This window comes from Protopterus annectens, chromosome 6.part1, assembly GCF_019279795.1.
Source record: "Protopterus annectens isolate FY-2018-M chromosome 6.part1, PAN1.0, whole genome shotgun sequence".
Classification (NCBI taxonomy): domain Eukaryota; kingdom Metazoa; phylum Chordata; order Ceratodontiformes; family Protopteridae; genus Protopterus; species Protopterus annectens.
In genome coordinates, this window is record NC_056738.1 from 258,796,490 (window position 1) to 258,817,803 (window position 21,314).

Genomic DNA, 21,314 nt, shown 5'->3' on the forward strand with positions numbered 1-21,314 from the left:
TGTTTTTCCTCTGTGAGATAAGTCATTTGTGCGTTTGTGTCCAGCTTGGCTCCTAGGAAAATAATTTGCTGGGATGGCAGGAGTCTTGATTTCTGAATGTTGACTATGTATCCCAAGGCCTGCAGTACTTGAATGACATAGTCCAAGTTTGCAATCAAGGTTTGTTTGTTGTCTGCTTGTATGAGGCAGTCGTCCAGGTAGGGGTATAATTGAATCCCCTGGAGTCTGCAGTGTGCCACTACTGATGCCAGGCATTTCGTGAACACTCTGGGCGCAGTAGATCAGCCAAACGGCAATGCTGAGAATTGATAATGCCCTGTCCCTGCAAGAAATCTGAGGTACCTTCTGCAGCTTTGTCTGATTGGGACATGCAGGTATGCCTCCTTGAGGTCCAGAGTGACCAGCCAAGACCCCTTGCCCAGCATGGGAAGGAGTTGCTGCAACGTCAGCATTTTGAACTTTGGCACAATGAGATAAGTATTTAGAGTAGACAAGTCCAGTATAGGCCTCCATTTTTTTTCCTTTCTTGGAACAAGGAACAGTCTTGAATAAAATCCCTGGCCTTGTTCCTGTGGAGGAACCTTTTCTATTGCATTTATGTTTAACAGCTTTGAAACTTGAATGAGTGCCTCTGCCCTTTGATGATGTGGCAGGTTTGGCATGCCTTGTCTTATTGGTAAAGTATGGAAGTGGAATCTGTAACCTTTGTCTATTAAATCCAGAATCCAGTTGTCCTTGGTTAAGATATGTCAGTTTTTTGAGAATAAAGATAATCTTCCGCCCAAGGGTGCTTCTCTTTGAGCCATTGTAGGCGGTATGAAAGTCAAGTCATTGTGGTTGTACTTGTAGTGCAGCTGGGCTGCCTGTGCCACTTCTTTGATTTGGTGGTTGCCACTGGCGGCCCCTGTAGGAGCCTCGGTATTGCCCTCTACCTCGGCCACGCCTGTTTTTTCCCCTTTGAAACTTGTCAGTGTCTGGAAAGGACCAATTCTTTGAAGGCCAATTCCTGCTGAATCTGGGAGGCTGAATCTGGAGGAAATCTTTGACTGTCTGTACTGATTTAGCTTTTTCCTCAATGGACTTCAACACATCTTGTGCATTTGCACCAAAAAGCTTCTGTTTTTCTAAAGGTGCATCAAGTAACTTTACTTTAACATGGTCTGGCAGTGGCTGTTCTTTTAACCAAGCATGTCTACGTATAACAGCCCCAGTCATAGCTGCCCTACATGAAGCCTCCAATGCATCATAACCACACTGAAGAAAATGATTATTAACCTGCTGAGTGTTATGTACTAGATCCTGCAGTGCCTTAAAATCAGTAGACTCATTGGAGGCTAGCTTTTTCTGTAAGTCATCCAGTAAAAAATCCTGGTACTAAAACATATGAAAAAGGCACTTAAGTGACCTCATAGCCAGGGTGGTGGAGGTATAAACTTTTTTACCCCATCTCTCCAGGGATCTAGCTTCCTTATCCGCTGGCAGTGGATTCTTGGCAGTGGAAGTAGCCACTCCCTTGGGGCCCTGTGAAATTGTTTCTAGATCCACAGAATGGGCCTTAAAGAGATGCTTGTGTGTGTCAGGGACCCTATAGTATCTGTCAGGCTTGACAGGAGCAGGAGGGAGAGAATCAGGGTTAGCACTGGAGTCGGAGAAAACATCATCCAGGACATCCATAACAGGAGGGATAGCCAAAGGCCTGTGCTGGGGAAGCTTGAGGAAGGTAAGTAGCCTTTTCCTGGAATCCGAGAATTCCTGGCCCTGCCATTTAAAATGCTCCCTCATGGAGTGTAGTACTTCACCGAACGAAAAATCCTCTGGAGGAGAGGCAGAGGGAATCAGCATCAGAGTCCTCATAGGCCTGGAAGGATTCTTCTTGGATATCAGAATGCTCAGAATCCCCAGAGGCTTCATCTGAAGAGAGGTTGTCGGCCTGCTCAGTTCTGGGCCTTTTCTCTGCAGGCGGCTGAGAACCTCTGTCTGGATGAGAGTGAGACCCCCTAAAAAGAGAAATTAGATCTGCAGCAAGAGACATGATCTGTTTATCAGAAGAGGGGGCCTGAGCAGTAGGTTTAGGATGGGCCTTGGCCTGGCTGGCGGCCTTAGCACGTGCAAAGGCCTTGATGGACGTGGATACAGGAGGCCTAGCTGCCCCACGTGCTGGTGTAACCTTGTCCACCGGAATGGTGTCGGGTAGATCCAGCACCTCGGTTTCTGGAGGAAAGTCAACAACCGGCACCGGAGTGGACTCCGAGACCGAAGGACGAGTTACCGCTGTGTCGTCGGCCTGGAGCGGTTGGATTACCGCTTCCGAAGGGACCAAAGCACTCGCGGAGGGTTTAGGAGGAGTATCGGTGGATGACGCGGGCAGAGGAGGTCGGTCCCGGTCCTTACGTTTTTTGGAAGATTGAGTTGTCGGTTGATCCGACGGCATGATATAAGCAAAAGAATCACCGAAAAAGTCTTCGGCAAATTCTGCCCGGCACCTGAGAGTGCGCTTATTAAAGCAAGCACAGGCCGAGACGTCGTGGTCTGGGCCCAGGCAAGGCAGGCAAAGAGAATGGAAGTCCTTATGAGGTATTTGTCTACCACAAGACAAACAATTATTAACTTTCTCAATTTGTTCTGACATCGGCTGAGGCAAGAAAAAATGTTCCCCAACGGGGTACTTAGCTTTTAGATGACTTCGGTACTGAAAACACAGGAGCTGACCGACCGGCACTTGCAAACTGCTTCTGCTTCGGGCATCGCGGCAAGAAAGACTGAAGAAGATGGCGTCGGCCGATGCCTTTATACTCCAGCCATTCTGACGTCGGAGAGGAGGCGACACCAGCCGACACCGGACCCAGACTTTGGAATTCGGCCGACCGAGGGCTGCCTGAGGCAGGACAACCCATATGTTATGACTGCAGTTGCATTCTTGAAGGACATCGTGGCAAACAAGATCTGGAGTAACTAGGAGAGGGGCATTGTGGGTAGGTCTTAGCTGAGAGTTTTTGGCTGGCAAGAGCTTCAAAATGGCCGTATCGGTTCTGAGGACGGAACGAAAGTCCTAATGGTAATGAATAAACAAAGATTTACAACATTAGATATAATGTTTTCAGTATGAACGGTGAAACTGACTGATAAGGTCTAGTACAAGATCTAGGTACTATACTTAAATAACAGGTTAAGAGAGGGGGTAAAGTACTGTCAAATATTTCAGAATGGTAAAAAGAGGTTATGTTTATAAAACACTATTGCCATAATTTCACCTGTTAGTAGTAGGACTTTTCACATAATGCTGCATCACTGAGATCGCTTATGAGCAACTTGTTACTGAGATTTGCACAGGGCAACTGAATGTATCAAAAATGTAAATTATGGTTCCTACTAGTTTCCTAAGCTTCTAACAGCTGAACAAATAATTAGGTTTATACTTTGTTATGTGCTGGTAAATAAAAGGCATGCACTCACTGTTTAAATGCTACACATGTTATCACACATTGTTTTATACTAAATATTATTTCTACACAATGTAATCCATTTTAATGTTTATCTGTATAAAAGACTACTGTTACATTGTGGCATCTGTAAGACATTTTAAACAGTTATACTAAATCAGGGACAAAATATCAACAACATCACAGGTATTTGATAAAAGCTGTCCTAGAAAAACATGCTACTAGTATCCAATTAAAATTGAGTGCACCTCTGGAATACGCTTGAGAGATAGGATAACACAAGCACAGCTTATTAAAATTTTTCATAGAAGGTCAAAGGTTCAAACATTCAGGGAAGTGTTTTTTCAAAGTGATGGTCAAGAACTGTAGTCTGATTAGTACTGATAGGATAATTCCCTTTACAAAAGAAAATCACTGAAGGTCACTGCCATTACCTTTTTTTCGGCTTTTCCTGGTTAGGGGTCGCCACAGCGGAACTCCGGTCCACTAAAGATTGGCAGCCGATTTTTATGGTGCTGAGTTACCAGCCCGACGCCCAACCTTCAGCGAAGGCATGCCTATTTATGCATGTCTTTCAGAGGCCACTCGACTGCGGGGAGGGCATGCAGACTCCACACAGAAGGCACTCCAGCCGGGAATTGAACAGGAGAACCTCTTGCTGTGAGGTAACACCGTTAACGCTGTACCATCGCGGATATAAGGTCACTGCCATTACCAAATAAGAAGCGGTACTGATATTTAAGAGGAACACGGATGACATTGTATTGAAAGACTATACATTTCATTATATAAGGTCACTCTCATTACCAAATATAATGAAATGTACAGACTTTCAATAAAATGTAATCCGTGTTCCTCTTAAATATCAATACCACTTCTTATCATTATGTTTCCCCTAACAACAATGAACATCAATCATCGGTTTACTTCTTGCATCTGTTAAACCTGCGTGGTCAGGTTTATAGTCTAATTATTATTTTACACTGCCACAGGTGTGAAAAATATTACATTTAGTAAGAGACACACAGGCAGCACCTCCATATACAGACTGAAAAATGCTGGATTACAAGGATTTGTGTGTACACATACATCTTCCTTTATACAACACACCTGTAAAAAGCACATGGGGGGAAATGAGTACACATGAAAAACAAATTAATAGGAAACCAACTGTTTGTTGGAAATCAGGCAGCAGTATTCCCCTGTAAGTAAATCCATTATAAATTTGCACATTTTCTTTACAGGTTCTGCAAGTTTCAGGATTAACACCCCATTAGTTTAAAGGAAGGTTATACTACAAGGTCAGAGGGAATGTAATTCAGGCCTCCCTTGTTAAGATTTCCTATGATGTGACATGTACTAAGCAGATTATGGATTTTACTAAGAACTTTGTGTAGAACTCCTTAGAAGTTAAGACATGCATCTATCTAGACTCCAAGGTACGTGAACTGTTTTAATTCTTAATGAGGGAAGCAGTAGTTATTTCTTGGGTAGCAAATGGAATATGATTCGGCATATGTTAGGAGTACAATAAAGTTTGCTAAAACAAGTTGTTTACTTCAACATTCTTTGGAATGTTAAGCATTAATCTGAGAATTCTGGCTCAGGCAAGTCAGGCTGTATTGTTCCATATATCTACATCTGCTAAATAAAGGACTGCAACGTATGAAGTAATACCAAGATCAGTGTTAAACACGGGGCTGTCTGGTACTGACTGATGAGCACTGCATGTCTTGTGAGTTTCATCTGTGATTCTTGGAGGAGAACAGCTGCATTATATTTGCTTTGTTAGTCCATAACAGAAGTATGCTGAAGTTCTGAACTATATCATTTATAATGTCTTTTGGTGCCTTCAGTTTGAACATTTTGGACTATTCTCACGATTTTATTTATTTATTTCAGTTTGTTACCGGGGACGTCCACTGGGCTATTGGGCCCATTTTCAGTGGAGGCCCGGGGAGAAAAGCTCCAAAACAAACAAACAAACAAATCAATATATTTATATATTCAGATTACAAAAATAATTTCAAAGTACATGCAAATCCATTTTCAAATTCTGAATTACAATGATAATTCCAGTAAACAAGTAAAGTCTAAGTCACTCTAAGAAACAAGTATCAGGTGGTTGTAACAGAAGAAACACAACAATTCCAATTTTGTTTTGAGAGAGAGGCAATACTTGGGATAATACTGTTTTACTGTGCTGTTTACTAAGCATAGTGCATTACAGAAAGGAGAACAGGTGCAGAATAGAAGGAGGTTAAGTCTGGGGCAAATGGAGTAGAAAGTTTAGGTATTAAAGGCAGAGGAGTGCAGTTGCAAATTCTGTTATGAAAGAGGTAGGAATGAAGCAGAGTTTTGAAGTTGTTTAGGTTGGTACTGGTCCTAAGAGACAAGGGCAGGGCATTCCATTTCTTAGCAAGTGTAAAGGATAAGAGAAGCTGGCCAGCAGGGAGTTGGGGTTTTTGAACTGTGATCAGGTTGTGTTGTGAAGATCTAAGTGGTCGACAGGGGGTATAAGGGAGCAGGATATCTGTAAGGGCTGGGCAGTTTGAAGGGTATAGTAGTAGCTTGAAGGCTGTGGTGAGTTGGAGAAGGTTAAGTTGATTAGGAAGTTCGAGCCAGTTTAGGGTGAGAAGGGAGGAGCAGTGATGAGAAGAGGATTTGGCATTAGTGGCAAATCTGGTGATTTTGTTGTAGCATAGCTCAAGTTTGGATGTAAGAGAGGATGAGAGATTAGTTAGCAGAGGGGCACCGTATAGGAGGGAAGGAAGGAAGAAGGTAGAAGCAAGGGTTAGTCTAGAGTGAGGAGAGAGGAAGTGGTTGTTTCTATACAATAGACCCATCTATTTAAAAATGTGTGAGAAGGATTTTTATGAATGGTTTGCTTCCAATAAGAAGAGATGTTGTTTCTTTAATGTTACTAAAGACGAACAAAACTCTATCCAATCACTGAAGAATAATAGTCACATTATAGTTAAACCAGCTGGCAAGGGTGGGGCAGTGGTTATTATGAATGACTCAGACTATTCAGATACCATGAATAGGTTATTAACAGATGACAAGGTTTATGAGATGATCACTAGAGAGAAGGTCAATAAAATTATTAAAACATTACACACTGATCTTTATGACCTTTTGATGTGTGGTCAGATAAGCTGTGAGCCCTATGAATATTTTTTGATAGAATTCCCCACCATTCCAATAATCAAAGGTCTGCCTAAAATACACAAAGATATCCAACCCGTACCAATGAGACCAAAAGTCTCTAGTGAACGATGGATAACCTCTACTATTTCATCTTTTGTGGAAGGACTATTACGTCCCTTGGTAGATGACATCCCAATTATTCTAAGAGACTCATATCAACTCATTGAGTTTCTAAGAGGTTTTGAATTGGACAGAGTGGGAACAGATTTGTTATTAGTAACCATGGACGTTAAGAATCTTTTCACATGTATTCCCAATGATCCGGGGCTTCAAGCCATCAGAGAGATCTTAGTCACCAATTCAACCTATAGCAATAATAGACAAATTTTGATTAATTTTTTACTTGAATTGATACTCAATAATAATGTTTTTTTGTATCAGGATCATTTCTATTTGCAAAAGTGGGGGGTTGCCATGGGCACCCCCTGTGCAAATAGCTACGCTAATCTTGTAGTCCATAACTGGGAGCTTAATCATTTGTTTAAACATGTAGGTTTTAGCAAAATAAGAATGTACAAAAGATTTGTTGACGACGTTCTTTTTTTATGGGAAGGTACTGAAGTGGAATGCTTGAATTTCATTCAGGAATTAGAGGCCACCACTACCTTTTTAAGGTTCACTGCTGAAATATCTCCTTATCGGATACATTTTTTAGATTTGACACTGGAACTGAATGGCAATAAGATTGATACTTCTTTATATAGGAAACCCACCTGGAGAAACACACTTTTACGTTTTGAAAGTATGCACCCCAGATTCACCTTCAAAGGGATTATATTAAGTCAAATGTATAGAATATGTAGAGTATGTAGTGATAAGAATATTTTATATTTAGAACTTAATAAATTAGAAGTCATGTTCAGAGAAAGAGGTTATCCTCTCAAGTTAATAACGGAATGTAAACAGAAAGTTATTTTGGAAATGAATAACATGCAAGATAAAGTTGATTCTGATAGGAGTTTTCCTTTAATTCATACTATGAATACAGACAAATTTACTGACAAATTGAGTTACGTCACTAAATACACCAGTGATGTTGTCAACCTTAATAAAATCATTACTAGGAATTGGAATGTTCTGATTATGGATCCCTTTACTAGAACTATTGTGGGTGATTTCCCTAGGTTTTGTTATAAGACCTGTCACAACTTGAAACAATTGTTATGCTTAGAAAAGGCTTCTCCATCAAACAATAGGAATTGTGACCCACAAGGCACCTTTCCTTGTGGACGATGCCATATGTGTCCATATATATCTAAGAATGTTAGTTTTTCACATCCTGAAGGGTTTTTTACTTTTGTACCAAGTTTCCATAGTGATTGTAATAGCATAAATCTAATCTATTTAGCAACGTGTGACCTCTGTGAAGCTTTTTATGTAGGCCTTACGAAGAGGAGACTCCGTGACAGGATTTACAATCACTGTTACGATATTAAGAAAGGACACGAAAGTAATGCTCTAGCTAAGCATATTGTTGAACATGTTACACATAGGTTTAGTTTCAGGGTCCTGGAGATATTGGCCACTAATAACAGGGAAGGTGATAATATCAACCAGTTGGCCATTAGAGAACTCAAATGGATATTTACATTAAAAGCTCACATATACCCTGGTATCAACCAGTTTGTATCTGTCAAACCGGTTCTCAACAATAGAAAACTGTGATGTTTACATACATCCTATAACACATGGATAGACTTTTACTTTATATCTCAAGCTTTTTCACTCCCAATCTTATGTGGTCTGAGAAAGGAATAGCCCAAATTTATTAGTACCATCATTAATAATACAATCTACTCTACATTCACATATGTTTTTCTTGACTTATTCAGCTATAAATTAGAAACCTACTGCGAATTTTTATGTTTTATATATTAGTTTTGTGTGTTTTTCCATAAACACACACTCTGTTTGAATATATACATATTTTTACAGCTATATTCTTTTCTCTTTTTTCCTTATAGTTTAAGTTTTGATATATTGCGTTTAATGATTCCAGTTGATTCCGATGGCTGTTTTTAAATTAAAATGGTAATACAGCAGTTGTTTTCAAGCTTCCCCTTTATCTTTGTACTCTAGTAAGATTCAGCTTTTTCAACTGAATCTTTCGTTGTTATTTATTTGCTTCTACATCTGCTTAGGTTTTCACAGCAGATTGTACGACTTTATAGGATTATGACACTAAACGTAGACATATATATCATGGCATTTATAGTACCTTGTTTGATCGTGGTCAAATTAGTCTTTTATTTTTGGTCCTTGTTTTGCTGCGCTTACATGTTTTTAACTCTGCTACAAACATGACATATTTGACAGGCATCAATAAATACTGCTTTTGAAACGTTGTTTATATGGTAACTAAATATTTACTGTCTTTTTGCTTTTTCACAGCGTATTCGCCTATTTTTGTTTTTCTTTATATTCATTTTGACATTTATTGTCGTATTTGAGTCTGTATATTCTGTACTTCAGAATGATACAACTTCTTTGTTTCCATTGTATATAGAGGCATTTCCTTCTCTTTTTACGTAGTCTTATATTAAAGGACTCTTACACAGAATATTTAAGTTGGATAGTTTTTTAATACTGTGAGAGAACGTTTACAAGTCTGAGTACACATAGTATTTGGAATTATTTGTCTGTTTCTTGTCTTCACTATTTTTGTCTAGTTTTTATACAGGAATCTGTAGTCTATGGATTTTTTGTAATGTTTTGGCACTGATACCTTTAGATAAAAGATAAAAGATTTTTTAGTTTTAGACGGGCTGAATGTTTTTTTGGCAAAGTCCGTATCATGGGCGCATGTCTGTGGAGATAGAGTATTTTTTGATAAATGGTCTCGTTTTTTTACCCTATCCCTTAGTGTCCTTATCCTGACGTCACAGTTAGGTTTTCAAGGCTTCTGAATACCAGCGTAAACAATAAGGTTTTGAGATCCATGGATATTTATGTTGTCTTGTCAACTGGGGAATTGTCTGTATGAACAGGATTATACTCATATGATTCGTTAATATCTCATGTTTATATAAACTAGAGGTGAGCAAGCTGACTTTAATAGTTGTAATATTCTCTGTCTCAATGGACTATGTATATATCCTGGGTTATTCTTGATTACAAGATAGTTCCATGTATTGTAAAGCTGCTTATGCTGTTAAGATGAGACTTGTTGGGATTTTAGACAGTCCGGTGACTATGTTTACGGTTCATTTTTGAATCGGAAAATGGTCTGATCATGCTCTGTTTTATATGCTATGTTTTTACAGTATTATAGAGAGTTTCGTGACATTTGCTTGGTATGTCATAATGTTGTTTACCTATTTAGCAACAGAGGGATATGTTTTGTTGTTTTATCTAACGTTGTTTTGGCAACAGCTACTATTTCTCATTTTTTAATATTGTCTCTTTAATAAGCGCACTGAGGAAATGTAAAGGAGTTAGCAATTATCTCATTATTACTTAATTTCTTGGTTTGCGCGCCAAAATGTTTTACATGTTTTACATATAAGCAACTTGTTTTTATAGCATTAATACACCTGAAGAAGCGTAGTACAGCTACGTGAAAGCGCTTGTGTTCCTTATTTCGAATAAAGAAGATTTTATATTCATTGAGTTCATTCGTGTGGTGACTCCTGTGGATTCTATACTACTAGATTTTATTTATTTATTTCAGTTTGTTACCGGGGACGTCCACTGGGCTATTGGGCCCGTTTTCAGTGGAGGCCCGGGGAGAAAAGCTCCAAAACAAACAAACAAACAAACAAACAAACAAATCAATACATTTATATATTCAGATTACAAAAATAATTTCAAAGTACATGCAAATCCATTTTCAAATTCTGAATTACAATGATAATTCCAGTAAACAAGTAAAGTCTAAGTCACTCTAAGAAACAAGTATCAGGTGGTTGTAACAGAAGAAACACAACAATTCCAATTTTGTTTTGAGAGAGAGGCAATACTTGGGATAATACTGTTTTACTGTGCCGTTCACTAAGCATAGTGCATTACAGAAAGGAGAACAGGTGCAGAATAGAAGGAGGTTAAGTCTGGGGCAAATGGAGTAGAAAGTTTAGGTATTAAAGGCAGAGGAGTGCAGTTGCAAATTCTGTTATGAAAGAGGTAGGAATGAAGCAGAGTTTTGAAGTTGTTTAGGTTGGTACTGGTCCTAAGAGACAAGGGCAGGGCATTCCATTTCTTAGCAAGTGTAAAGGATAAGAGAAGCTGGCCAGCAGGGCATTGGGGTTTTTGAACTGTGATCAGGTTGTGTTGTGAAGATCTAAGTGGTCGACAGGGGGTATAAGGGAGCAGGATATCTGTAAGGGCTGGGCAGTTTGAAGGGTATAGTGGTAGCTTGAAGGCTGTGGTGAGTTGGAGAAGGTTAAGTTGATTAGGAAGTTCGAGACAGTTTAGGGTGAGAAGGGAGGAACAGTGATGAGAAGAGGATTTGGCATTAGTGGCAAATCTGGCGATTTTGTTGTAGCATAGCTCAAGTTTGGATGTAAGAGAGGATGAGAGATTAGTTAGCAGAGGGGCACCGTATAGGAGGGAAGGAAGGAAGAAGGTAGAAGCAAGGGTTAGTCTAGAGTGAGGAGAGAGGAAGTGGTTGTTTCTATACAATAGACCTAGTTTTATGTGAGTTTTTTTGATATTCAGTTGGATATGTGTATTAAATTTTAGTTGATCGTCGATAATGACACCAAGAAGTTTGGAGGAGGATACGATTTCGATAGAGGAGTTATTAAGGCTAGTGATTAGGAATGACTGTTTATCAAGAGAGGAGGATTTAGAGGGAGAGAAAAGGAGTATCTTAGTTTTGTTTGCATTTAGGGAGAGGTGGTTTTGTAGCATCCACTTTTCAGTGGTAGAGAAGGCACTTTGGGTTAGGGCTTGGAGGTCTGTTAGGTTAGAGGCAGAGCAGATTAACGCTGAATCATCAGCGTATTGAACGATTTTAGTGTTGGGGATGGCCTTGTAGAAGTCATTTATGAAGATATTAAAATAGTAGTGAACCGAGTATGGAACCTTGAGGTACTCTGGTAGGAGTAGGAAGAAAAGAGGAGGTAGCTTGGCCCCATTTCACTGCTTGAGATCTGTTAGAGAGGTAGCTGGAAAACCAGGAAAGGGATTGTGAGGAAAGGTTGAGATTTGATAAGTGGTTTAGGAGGTGTGTATGTGAGATGGTATCAAAAGCTTTGTATAAATCTAGAAGGACAGTAGATACTATATTACCAGCGTCAAGGGCAGAGTTAACTGAGTGTAGGAAGGAGAGAAAGGCAGTGTTAGTACTATGTCCAGGGCGGAAGCAGTGTTGGGTAGGAGAGAGAAGCTGGTGCTTGGTGAGGAAAGGCAGGAATTGTAGGTGGATACATTTTTCTAGGATTTTAGATATAGGGGAGAGAATGGCAATAGGGCGGAAGTGTGTGACTGAACACAGTTTTTGCCACCTTTGTGGAGAGGTAGTATGTAAGCAGAACGCCAAAGTTTAGGTACGTAAGACTCGAGTAAAGACCTGTTGATTAGGATGCTGATGGGAAGAGCAACAGTGTCATAGGCAATTTTTAGGAAGGCAGATGGGATGTTATCTGGGGCATTGGAGCAGGGCTTTAATTTAAGAAGGAGTTTTTTTATTTGGTTGATAGATACAGGTTTTAGTCTGAAAGAGGGTGGTTGAGAACTGTTTGAGGAAGATTGAGTAGTGGCAGGAGATATATGATTGTTGGGAAAAGTTTTAGTTAGCTCGGCAATGGAGGAGGTGAAGAAGGAGTTAAATAGAGAGGCTATTTTGAGGTTGGTTTTGCTGGTATCTGGACAGGGGTTGTTTTTAGTACCAGGTCTGAGGAGAGAATTGATGGAATTCCAGAATTGTTTGGGATTTCTAGCATGGTTTTCTTGAAGTTGAATGTAATAAGATTTTTTGTCTTTAATGATTTGTTTCTTGCAAAGGTTTCTTAGCTGCTTGTATTTAAGGAGTGATTCAGGTTGTTTTTGTTTATTGTAGGTTTTATCTCTAAGGAGCATTAACGTTTTAGCATCTTTGGTGAGCCAGGGGGAGGTTTTAGCTTTACGTCTTATAGTGCTGGTAGGGGCTAGGGAGTTAAGGACTGTTAAGAATGTTGAATTGAAATAGAGGATGGCTTTGTCTAGTGGTAGAAGTTTTAAAGGGTTCCAATTGATTTGTTTAAGTGAGTCAGAGAAGGAAGTGGGGTTGAAGTTTGAGAGGTTTCGAGTGTGAGTGTAGAGGTGGGAGTGGGGGGGGGGAGTAGCTCGTATGGCAAATGCAGGGAGGTGGTCTCCTAGAGGGTCTGAAGAGGTGTCAGATTTTATGACTTTGTTTGGATGAGATACGAGAATCCAATCGAGTATGGAGCCTGGAGGATTAGCTTTGTTAGGTCTGGTAATGGAGTTAATGAGTTGGGTGAAATTAAATAGGTTGATGGTGATTAAGGGATATGGGTTTGAGATTTTGTTCCAGTCTATATTTACATCACCTAAAATAAAGGTTTCAATACTAATATTAGAGGAAGTCCAGGATAGGATGTCCTCCAGAGTATTAGTATTGTTGCTTGGTGGAATGTAAAGACAGATGATGCAGATACTTTTATGGTCGTTCATTTTTAGTATGCCGATTACAAGTTCAGTGTTATTGAATGATGGGATAGGGTTTGGTAGGGAGTAATGGACAGGAGGCTGGAGTAGATTAAAGCAACGCCTCCACCTCTTTTATTAGGTCGGTCGGATCGTAGAGAATGGAATCCTGGGGGTAGGAATTCTGAGTCATGAATGTGAGGTTTTAGCCAGGTTTCAGTGATGGCTGCTATATCAGGTGAGTTATGAAAGAGCCAAGCATGGAAGTGGGATAGTTTATTTTTTAGGCTTTGGGCATTGATGGTAAGGAATTTGAGTTGTTTGCTAGAGCATTTTTTGTGGTGATTAGGGGAGATTGTGGGCTGAAAGGTGGGGCCTGGGTTGGGGTGGATGTCTCCTGCTAAGTGAATGGATGTGGGAAGAGTAGGGTTCTGAATAGTTTTTAATTGGAAATGGGGTGGGTGGGTGGAGATGTGGTTTGTATTTAAACCTGTTTGAGATCAGAAAAACTAAGCTTTTTCCAAAGAGTAATGGGTAGGAAGGAATTAAAGAAGCGGATATGTTGTGGTAGTGAGCGATAGGGTGATGTTGGGGAATAAATAGGGGAGGAATTAAGTGGATATGAGTATAGCAAGTGATGTGGTATAGGGGAATGAGTAGGAAAAGGAAGCAAAATGGTAGAATGAATAATTATGTCATTTAACAACCTAAAAGGGAGCATATTCTATCATAATGCACATCAGGCAAGTATGGTTAGCTTATTTATATTACTTCATTTTGCAGCCATTCAGCTGAATTTATTTGATGCTAGTTCAATTTATTTTACTGTTATCCTTTTATGGTTAGGTCATTTACTCTTAGGCATTATTACGAAACAATAATCCACTCCTGGAGGTGGATATATCAGGATTTACCCACATTTATAGTGTGGTTTGATCACTAGGGTGAAGCCTGAGTAATTAAAGTCAGCCATGGGTAAAATCCTGCTATACCCACACCCAGGAGTCGATTAATGCCATTACACACGGACTTTAAATAAACTGCTTACCTCTCTTAAATAATGTCTTTGTATAAGGGTACCAAAGTCTTCCTACATGTTTTTCCTTCTTTACTGATGTACTGAAAATGTGTATGGAACTTGTGTCCCCATGCTTGCACAGTAGATAAGTGCAGTGCAGGAGAAGCAACAGAGAAAACAATCCCTGTTGCTTTTTTTTTCTGTTGAGATTTTACGAGGGATAGTGCATAATTTGACAGATAAATTGGGCAAATTTCTGTTTCTTTAAAAGTACTCACTTTTATTTTGCTCTGTCCTTCAGCATATTCCAATAGAAAGTCTGGCCACTCAAAAGGTACTACAGAGGATGGAATTTATTCTACTGGAATACGCCCAATTTACAATGAGCAAGCTGACTGGCCAATCACTGTGCTCATTTTTGAATACAAAATGAGCAGTCAATGTATAACTTCTAATTTACTGTAGTCTTCGATACTGACAACTCAAAATGATTCAAATCCCAAATGTTGAAAACTCAAAATACTGAAAAACCTATTTAATGCAGGGGGGAAGCAAGCCCCATACCCCTCACCACCCAGCCCCACCCATATATATGTATATATATATATATATATATATATATATATATATATGTATATATGTGTGTGTGCGCGTGTATAATTATAATTTATACCGGGGAACGGGCAAATTCCCATTTAGCTGAACTTTAACATTTTCGGTTTTAAGATTTTGAGCTTCTGATCAAATGAATGAAACCAGGTATCATTATACATCAGTTCACAGATACCACATCAGCCTTTTGCGTGTGCAAAATAGCAAGGCATGACTCATTTTAAAGTTTAAACTTGGACCCAAAAGACTGAAAAAAAATGTTGACAGTCTATATCCTAACAGCCAAGATCACGTCTATAACATCAACATTAGGTGGACAAAGTGAGCCTTTGTTGGCAGGTATAATCCTAATACTGGATCCAGTGAGATACCACAGCTAAATGAAGCAGGATGCAATGCTGACTGAACTACACGGACTCAAACCAGTTTTGCCCATTGTGAACTAATCCAAATAAGCACAGTTTTGAGACTTGTAAGACAGGGCGTTAAAAACTTTAGTTGAATAATCAAAGACCACACCAGTCAACTGCTCTCATGTACCTAACAAACTGCATTACTGTAGTACCCTGCCGACTACCTCAAGACCATGTCTTTTACTTTAATAACAGAGTACAAAGAAATTACCAGATTTCAACCAAGAAATAGCTGTGTTATGCTGGCATAACAAGGCCTCAGGCATAATGAACTTGATTGCAAGTTTTATGAAACACATTGCTGCATAATGTCAATGATTCAACAGACACAATCCTTTTATTTAGCATACATATTTTTAACTTTTTCTCAGCTTGAAAACCCATCTATTTATGTTTACTGACTACTTGAATAAGTGTGAATGGTTAGCAGTTCTACAAGACAAACTACAAGTCTTACACAGCTCATACAGGTACATGTGCCAAATGTGAGCACTTAGCTTTCTGACAATTGCTGCACATAAACATTATTCAGAAAGACAACATTATCTTACTTTGAATACAGTGATAGAGTGGATCAAGATTTTTAATACCACACTAGACTATAAACCACCGTCTAATTCTACAAAACACCTCCAGCTTATGGTACCTACCATTTTCTTGGATTGTACTAAACGTACTTGATACTGCTTTTATAAAAGATGCAAAAAAGACCTCTGTATCAATATTCAACATTTTTAGTCCTTCATCAAATCAGAAAAAGTAAAGCAAAATTAAACACAAACAAATTAAGAATAAATGGTGCAAGAGATCAAGAAATCAATGCGTGAACTATAAGGAGACACCACAGATGACTTCTAAAAAACTTCACATACTTCTTTGTTGACAATGTCTTTCCCTTGAGAAGCTATTGTTGATCCATATGCCATTGCAACATTTGCCACTGGATCTGGGAAGATATTGCTCATGTTGAAGCCCACGTCCATTCCCTGATTTGAGTAGTTTCCTTGCTGAGGAGGAGGGCTTGCACTGGTATCATCAAAAAGCTGATTTGGGTCTCCCAAATGTGCAGCAGGGCCTCGAGGTCTATGTTTTGAATCTAGAAAATGAAAGAAACGGACAGGTGCTACATGTGTTGTTTGTTATGCATGCATATTGCAGTATTAAAATGACAACATTAAAAGCAATTAACACAAAATGAACAAAAAAGAATGCACAAAAAGTTATGGCTAGTTGAATACAAATCAATGGTAGACGATACTGGTTACAACGAGTCTTAAATTTCAAAATTTCCTTTTTTCTACATCTTTTTGTCCCCGACCCTGCCAATTTAAGCCTCCATACTCTGTCTGCTCATTCATTCCCTGTCTCACCTATATGGTTCTTTGGGGTGAGAATTATGCAGTGCAGTCATCCAACTAGCCATGACAAAAAAAATATATATATATGTGCATGGCTGCCATGCGCCTTAGAAGTGAAACTTCTGTAATGAAGTGTGAAAATTAACACACACACTATTTCTGAAATAAGTAAATTTTCGCATTTCATTACAAAAGTTTCACTTCGAATGCGTATGGCGGCCACACACTTTTTTTCCTTGATTTTTATCCAGGTTGATTTATTCTGTTTCATTTTCTTGACCTCTAGATAGTGCAGATTAGTTGTAAATCTCACTTGTGAGGTGGGTTGTTAATAAAACCAAGCAAATATTATTCTTGTCCTTTGTGTTGTAATCTGAACTGTTGAGTCTGTATCAACAAGGATCTCATAATTATGGCCAAGGAAAGACCATTAGAAATGAGTTCGTATACAAATATACATTTACATAAATGAGCAGAAAAGCAAGCAATTCCACACTTGCACACACAAATACTTAACAGTAGCTTGTAATAAGACTACTTACAGTAGTATTTTCAACACTGACAAGAAATTGTTATAACAGTCACTGTCAAATGTTGAAGTCGACGTCATTTGACGAGATTTGCCTAAGGGGAGAAGAGCTCACATACTTGAGAATTCGCTGCAGTAAATAACCTGACTGCTGTCTTTTGCATTTTTTTAAATCTGGTAAATCCCATACAGTCAATTTTGTTGGTTTGTTTAGATAGATGAAGTGGTCCATGTCTGAACCTTTCCAGTCCCAACTAGGGCCACAGGCAAGGATAAATGCAAAACATTTGAAGAGTTCAGAGCTTCCACTCCATCTTATTGTGGGAGGAAACCAAAATACCTACAGAAAGCCCATGCACACATTTGGCGAACATATAAACTCCACCCTGACTAAGTGTAACAGTAAAGTGCAGTGCTTTAATTGCTACAAATTTAATTTTTGTTTCATAGTACCCCTAGATGCTGAACCTGTCAGACAAAGATGGTGCACAAAAAACGCTACACAAATGTGGTTAACATTATTCGTAGTTCTGGCAAGAGTAAAGCAAGACCATCATTTCATTAAAAACACAAAAGGTGCACCAAAAGGGCTCTTAAAGCTTAGTAAAATCTAACCGAACAGTTCCAGATAGTGCATATGGAGGCCCACTAATTAGCCTTCAGTAGCTGTCACATGACATCTATCACATGGATTACTGTTACACATAACAGAATGCAGTGTATGGAGTCAGCATTCTGATCACAGTGATGTAGATAGCATGAGTACAGATACATGCACGGTACTAGAGTCACAATATTCTGAATTTAACTAAAAAAATATATAGCCTTATCAGGAAACTTCCCCATCATTATGGCTTCTGAATAGGGCACATACATGTCAAAGGGTGTGTGTGTGTGTGTGTGCGCGTATGTGCACGCATGTGCGGGTCGCTGCCAGGGATTGTTCACTCACTCTCTTTCTTCCGCTCTCATTCTTCACTCTCACTGTGTGTGGAATCACGCCCTCACTCTCACTGTGTGTGAGATCACTCGCTCGCTCTCACTGTCTTTGTGTGTGTGTGTGTGTGTGTGTGTGTGTGTGTGTGTGTGTGTGTGTGTGTGCGCTCGTAAGTGGGATCGCTCGTTCTAACTCTTCATTGTGTGCATGTGAAAAGCTGAAGTAGAAGTACACAAATCAAAATAAACACATACTAATGGACATGCTTCACCTCAAAAACAGGAGATCCCTCAGAACCACTCGTTCTAGCGACTTGAACCTATGTACAACAATAAACAGGACATGCTGGAGGGATAGATTCCTGCCCCAGCGACTTCCCTCACTCTGGAATAGAATCCCAATCCATATTCGACAGAGCTCCTCTCTGACCCTCTTCAAGAGAAATCTTGATGAGTGGATGGGTAATTGTAAGTTCTACCCTAGGATCACTTCAGGAGCCCTGTTGACAGAGGCCCAGGTTACTAATCTAATGGGGAGGCGAAAGCCATTACTCTGTGGCTATGCTTATAAATGCCCATGGGCAGACAGGTTCATAGGTAAGTACTAGATTATGTACTTCTGTTTCACATTTCCTTTACACTCTGAGCTCTCACACTGTCATACAAATTGTTTCACTTCAATAACTGCATTTTTTTCCTTAGGTTTACTAATCCCAGTCACATCCATGGCAATTCAGCTCCTCACTATGCCAAAGCAGGGATCACAATGCAGCATTCTTCGTGTATGCATAGCTTTCTTCACACTTACTGCCATGACTAAAATACAGAATCAAAATGTTGCCTGGATATCCTTGTGTTCCACAACAGAAACCCAGCACTTCAAAGTGTACTGAATCACATTAATTCAACAGGATCCAGTCTAACCTATAGAATGACATTTATTAATGAATATTTCAGATACAGACAAAAAATCCAGTAATAAGATATTCCTCGCTTACCTGAAGCTGATGCACCATACTGTATTACAGGATCTAGTGCCTGTTTAACTGGATTATTTAGTAAATATCATTTTACAAACTGGGTTAGTTCTTGTAGAATTCATGTTTCAATGTACCTTGTAGTGTGGAGGTTCTGCCATGTTGGATTGTATTTGTTCATTTACACACAGTACAGAAATAAGTCACTGCATTTCCTGTGTTTTGAATTTTCATCTTCATGTTTATGCTATCACAACATTATGATGGTGTTATCCCCACCACCCTCTCTGTTAAGCTAAAGTTCACAAGTGTTGAGAGATAAGCAGCCTTCCCTCCCCCAGGATTCTGATATTTTATGGTATTATTATTAGTTAGCCATACCAATATAGAAGTTCCCATAGTTTCTTGGCAAACCACTTCCTTTGCTTTAATGTGCTACTTCTAAGTGTTTGTCAGAAACACAACAGTTTAGTCCCAGCATCCAGCCACCCCTACTTTCATTCACAGGTAATTCTACACCTGGCGGGGTGTCTTCCTTTTTGTTCAGACCATCTTTCTGCTACAAATCATTTAAATCTCTCCCTTAAATCAAAATACTGGTTCCCATACAGACACATACATTTCTTAGTATCACTGCAATAACATATTCAACTGCAGTAATTTACCTACTTATTCATATTAAGAGGCACCCTTTTCACACTTATTTAACCACAGTAAGCAATTCTATCGCACATGCTTTGCTATAACCACACACACACACACACACACACACACACACACACACACACACACACACACACACCTATTTTATACATTAAAAAATAACGTGGGCTACTGTCCTTATGGGCAATACACAAAATGGGAAAAAAAAAAAAAAGATGTACAGGAACGACTGCTCTTGTTAATGGCATACAAATTACTAAAAGAGGCCATTATCAGGCCTATTTAGTAATTTGTATGACAATACCAAGAGCAGTTGTTCCTGTACAACTAGTTTTCCTTTCTGTTATCTATATGTGTGTGTGTGTGTTTGCGCACACACATACATACATTTGTTAAACAAGATGGAATACTGATTCAAGTGGACCTTTTTCTTCCCAGGATCAGCCTGAGGCTACAAGATAAAATCAAAACAAAGTAAAGTAATAAAACTGGTAATAAATTACATGGTGGGTAGATCAATCAAGTTAATAACAGGTAAAGCAAAGCAGTGCAATAATAAAAAATGTAAAGATGCAAACAAATTAAACAGTAGGTCAGGCACATATGGATGAGTACGCACTGTGTAAGATGCATGTAATAGTTCAGAGGAGGTTATTAGGCATGCAGTCCTGGACATGCTGACCAAGTGACCATTGAGGACCTAGACCAATTTCCCAACTGTCCCAGAGAACACTGTCTCATTAAGTGACTTGTTCAAGGTCACATAACAGTCAAATGAAAACTGAGGAAATTATACCCTATACCACAGAAAGCAGCTTCTTAAAGTTCACAGCCCTCTGTGCCAACTGTCAAAATAAAGCCGATGACAGTGAGATAATAATTTATGTACTTATGATGCACTGTTTACAATGGTTGCATGAAGAGTGGAGTAAGTTCCATTTAAAGGTAAGGAAGGAGAAAAATATGGAAATGGAACAAAAGGGGGAAGCAGATTATAAGGGGAAAAAGGACAGCGCAGAATGACCAGTTGTAAGTAAGAGGGAGAAAGGAATGAAGGAAATGAAGGGGTTAAAAAGGGAAGGAAGAACAGAAGGAAGGAAATGAAGGGGTTAAAAAGGGAAGGAAGAACAGAAGGAAGGAAATGAAGGGGTTAAAAAGGGAAGGAAGGACAGAAGATAGAAATGAAGCGGTTAAAAAGGGATAGGTCTGAGAACAGAAAATGATTACAGTTGATGAAAAAGTAAATAGCTGCAGAGAAAGTGAGAATGGAAGAGAATTAAGAAAGTGAGAATGGAAGAGAATTAATGTAAACCTATATAACGCTACTGATGTAGGAGCATTTGCAATGAGCTAGGTTTGAGGAAGCAGCTCACATGTTGTAAGTCACTGGAGAGTGACTGACATATTTTGAGGACTAGATCTAAAAGGCACAAACTGTTGCATCTTGAAGAACTGGGATTGAAAGTGCTGGCTATGGAGGTTGAGAGGAGTGTTTCTCATGTACTCTGCTAAGCAGGAGGGAAAGAAGTTTAAATTGAAAATCTGTAAACATCTCTCAGTTGTACTTGTAACC

General features: G+C 39.2%; 1 protein-coding gene across 1 annotated transcript in view; it reads right to left on the bottom strand.

Moving 5' to 3' along the window:
* The window catches only part of YIF1A (Yip1 interacting factor homolog A, membrane trafficking protein), a 466,700-nt gene that overhangs the window by 435,172 nt on the left and 10,214 nt on the right, over positions 1-21,314 (bottom strand). The window contains exon 2 of the mRNA XM_044075685.1: positions 16,151-16,374. Coding sequence (XP_043931620.1) covers positions 16,151-16,374 — 224 coding nt within the window. The remainder of the gene's footprint in view (positions 1-16,150; positions 16,375-21,314) is intronic.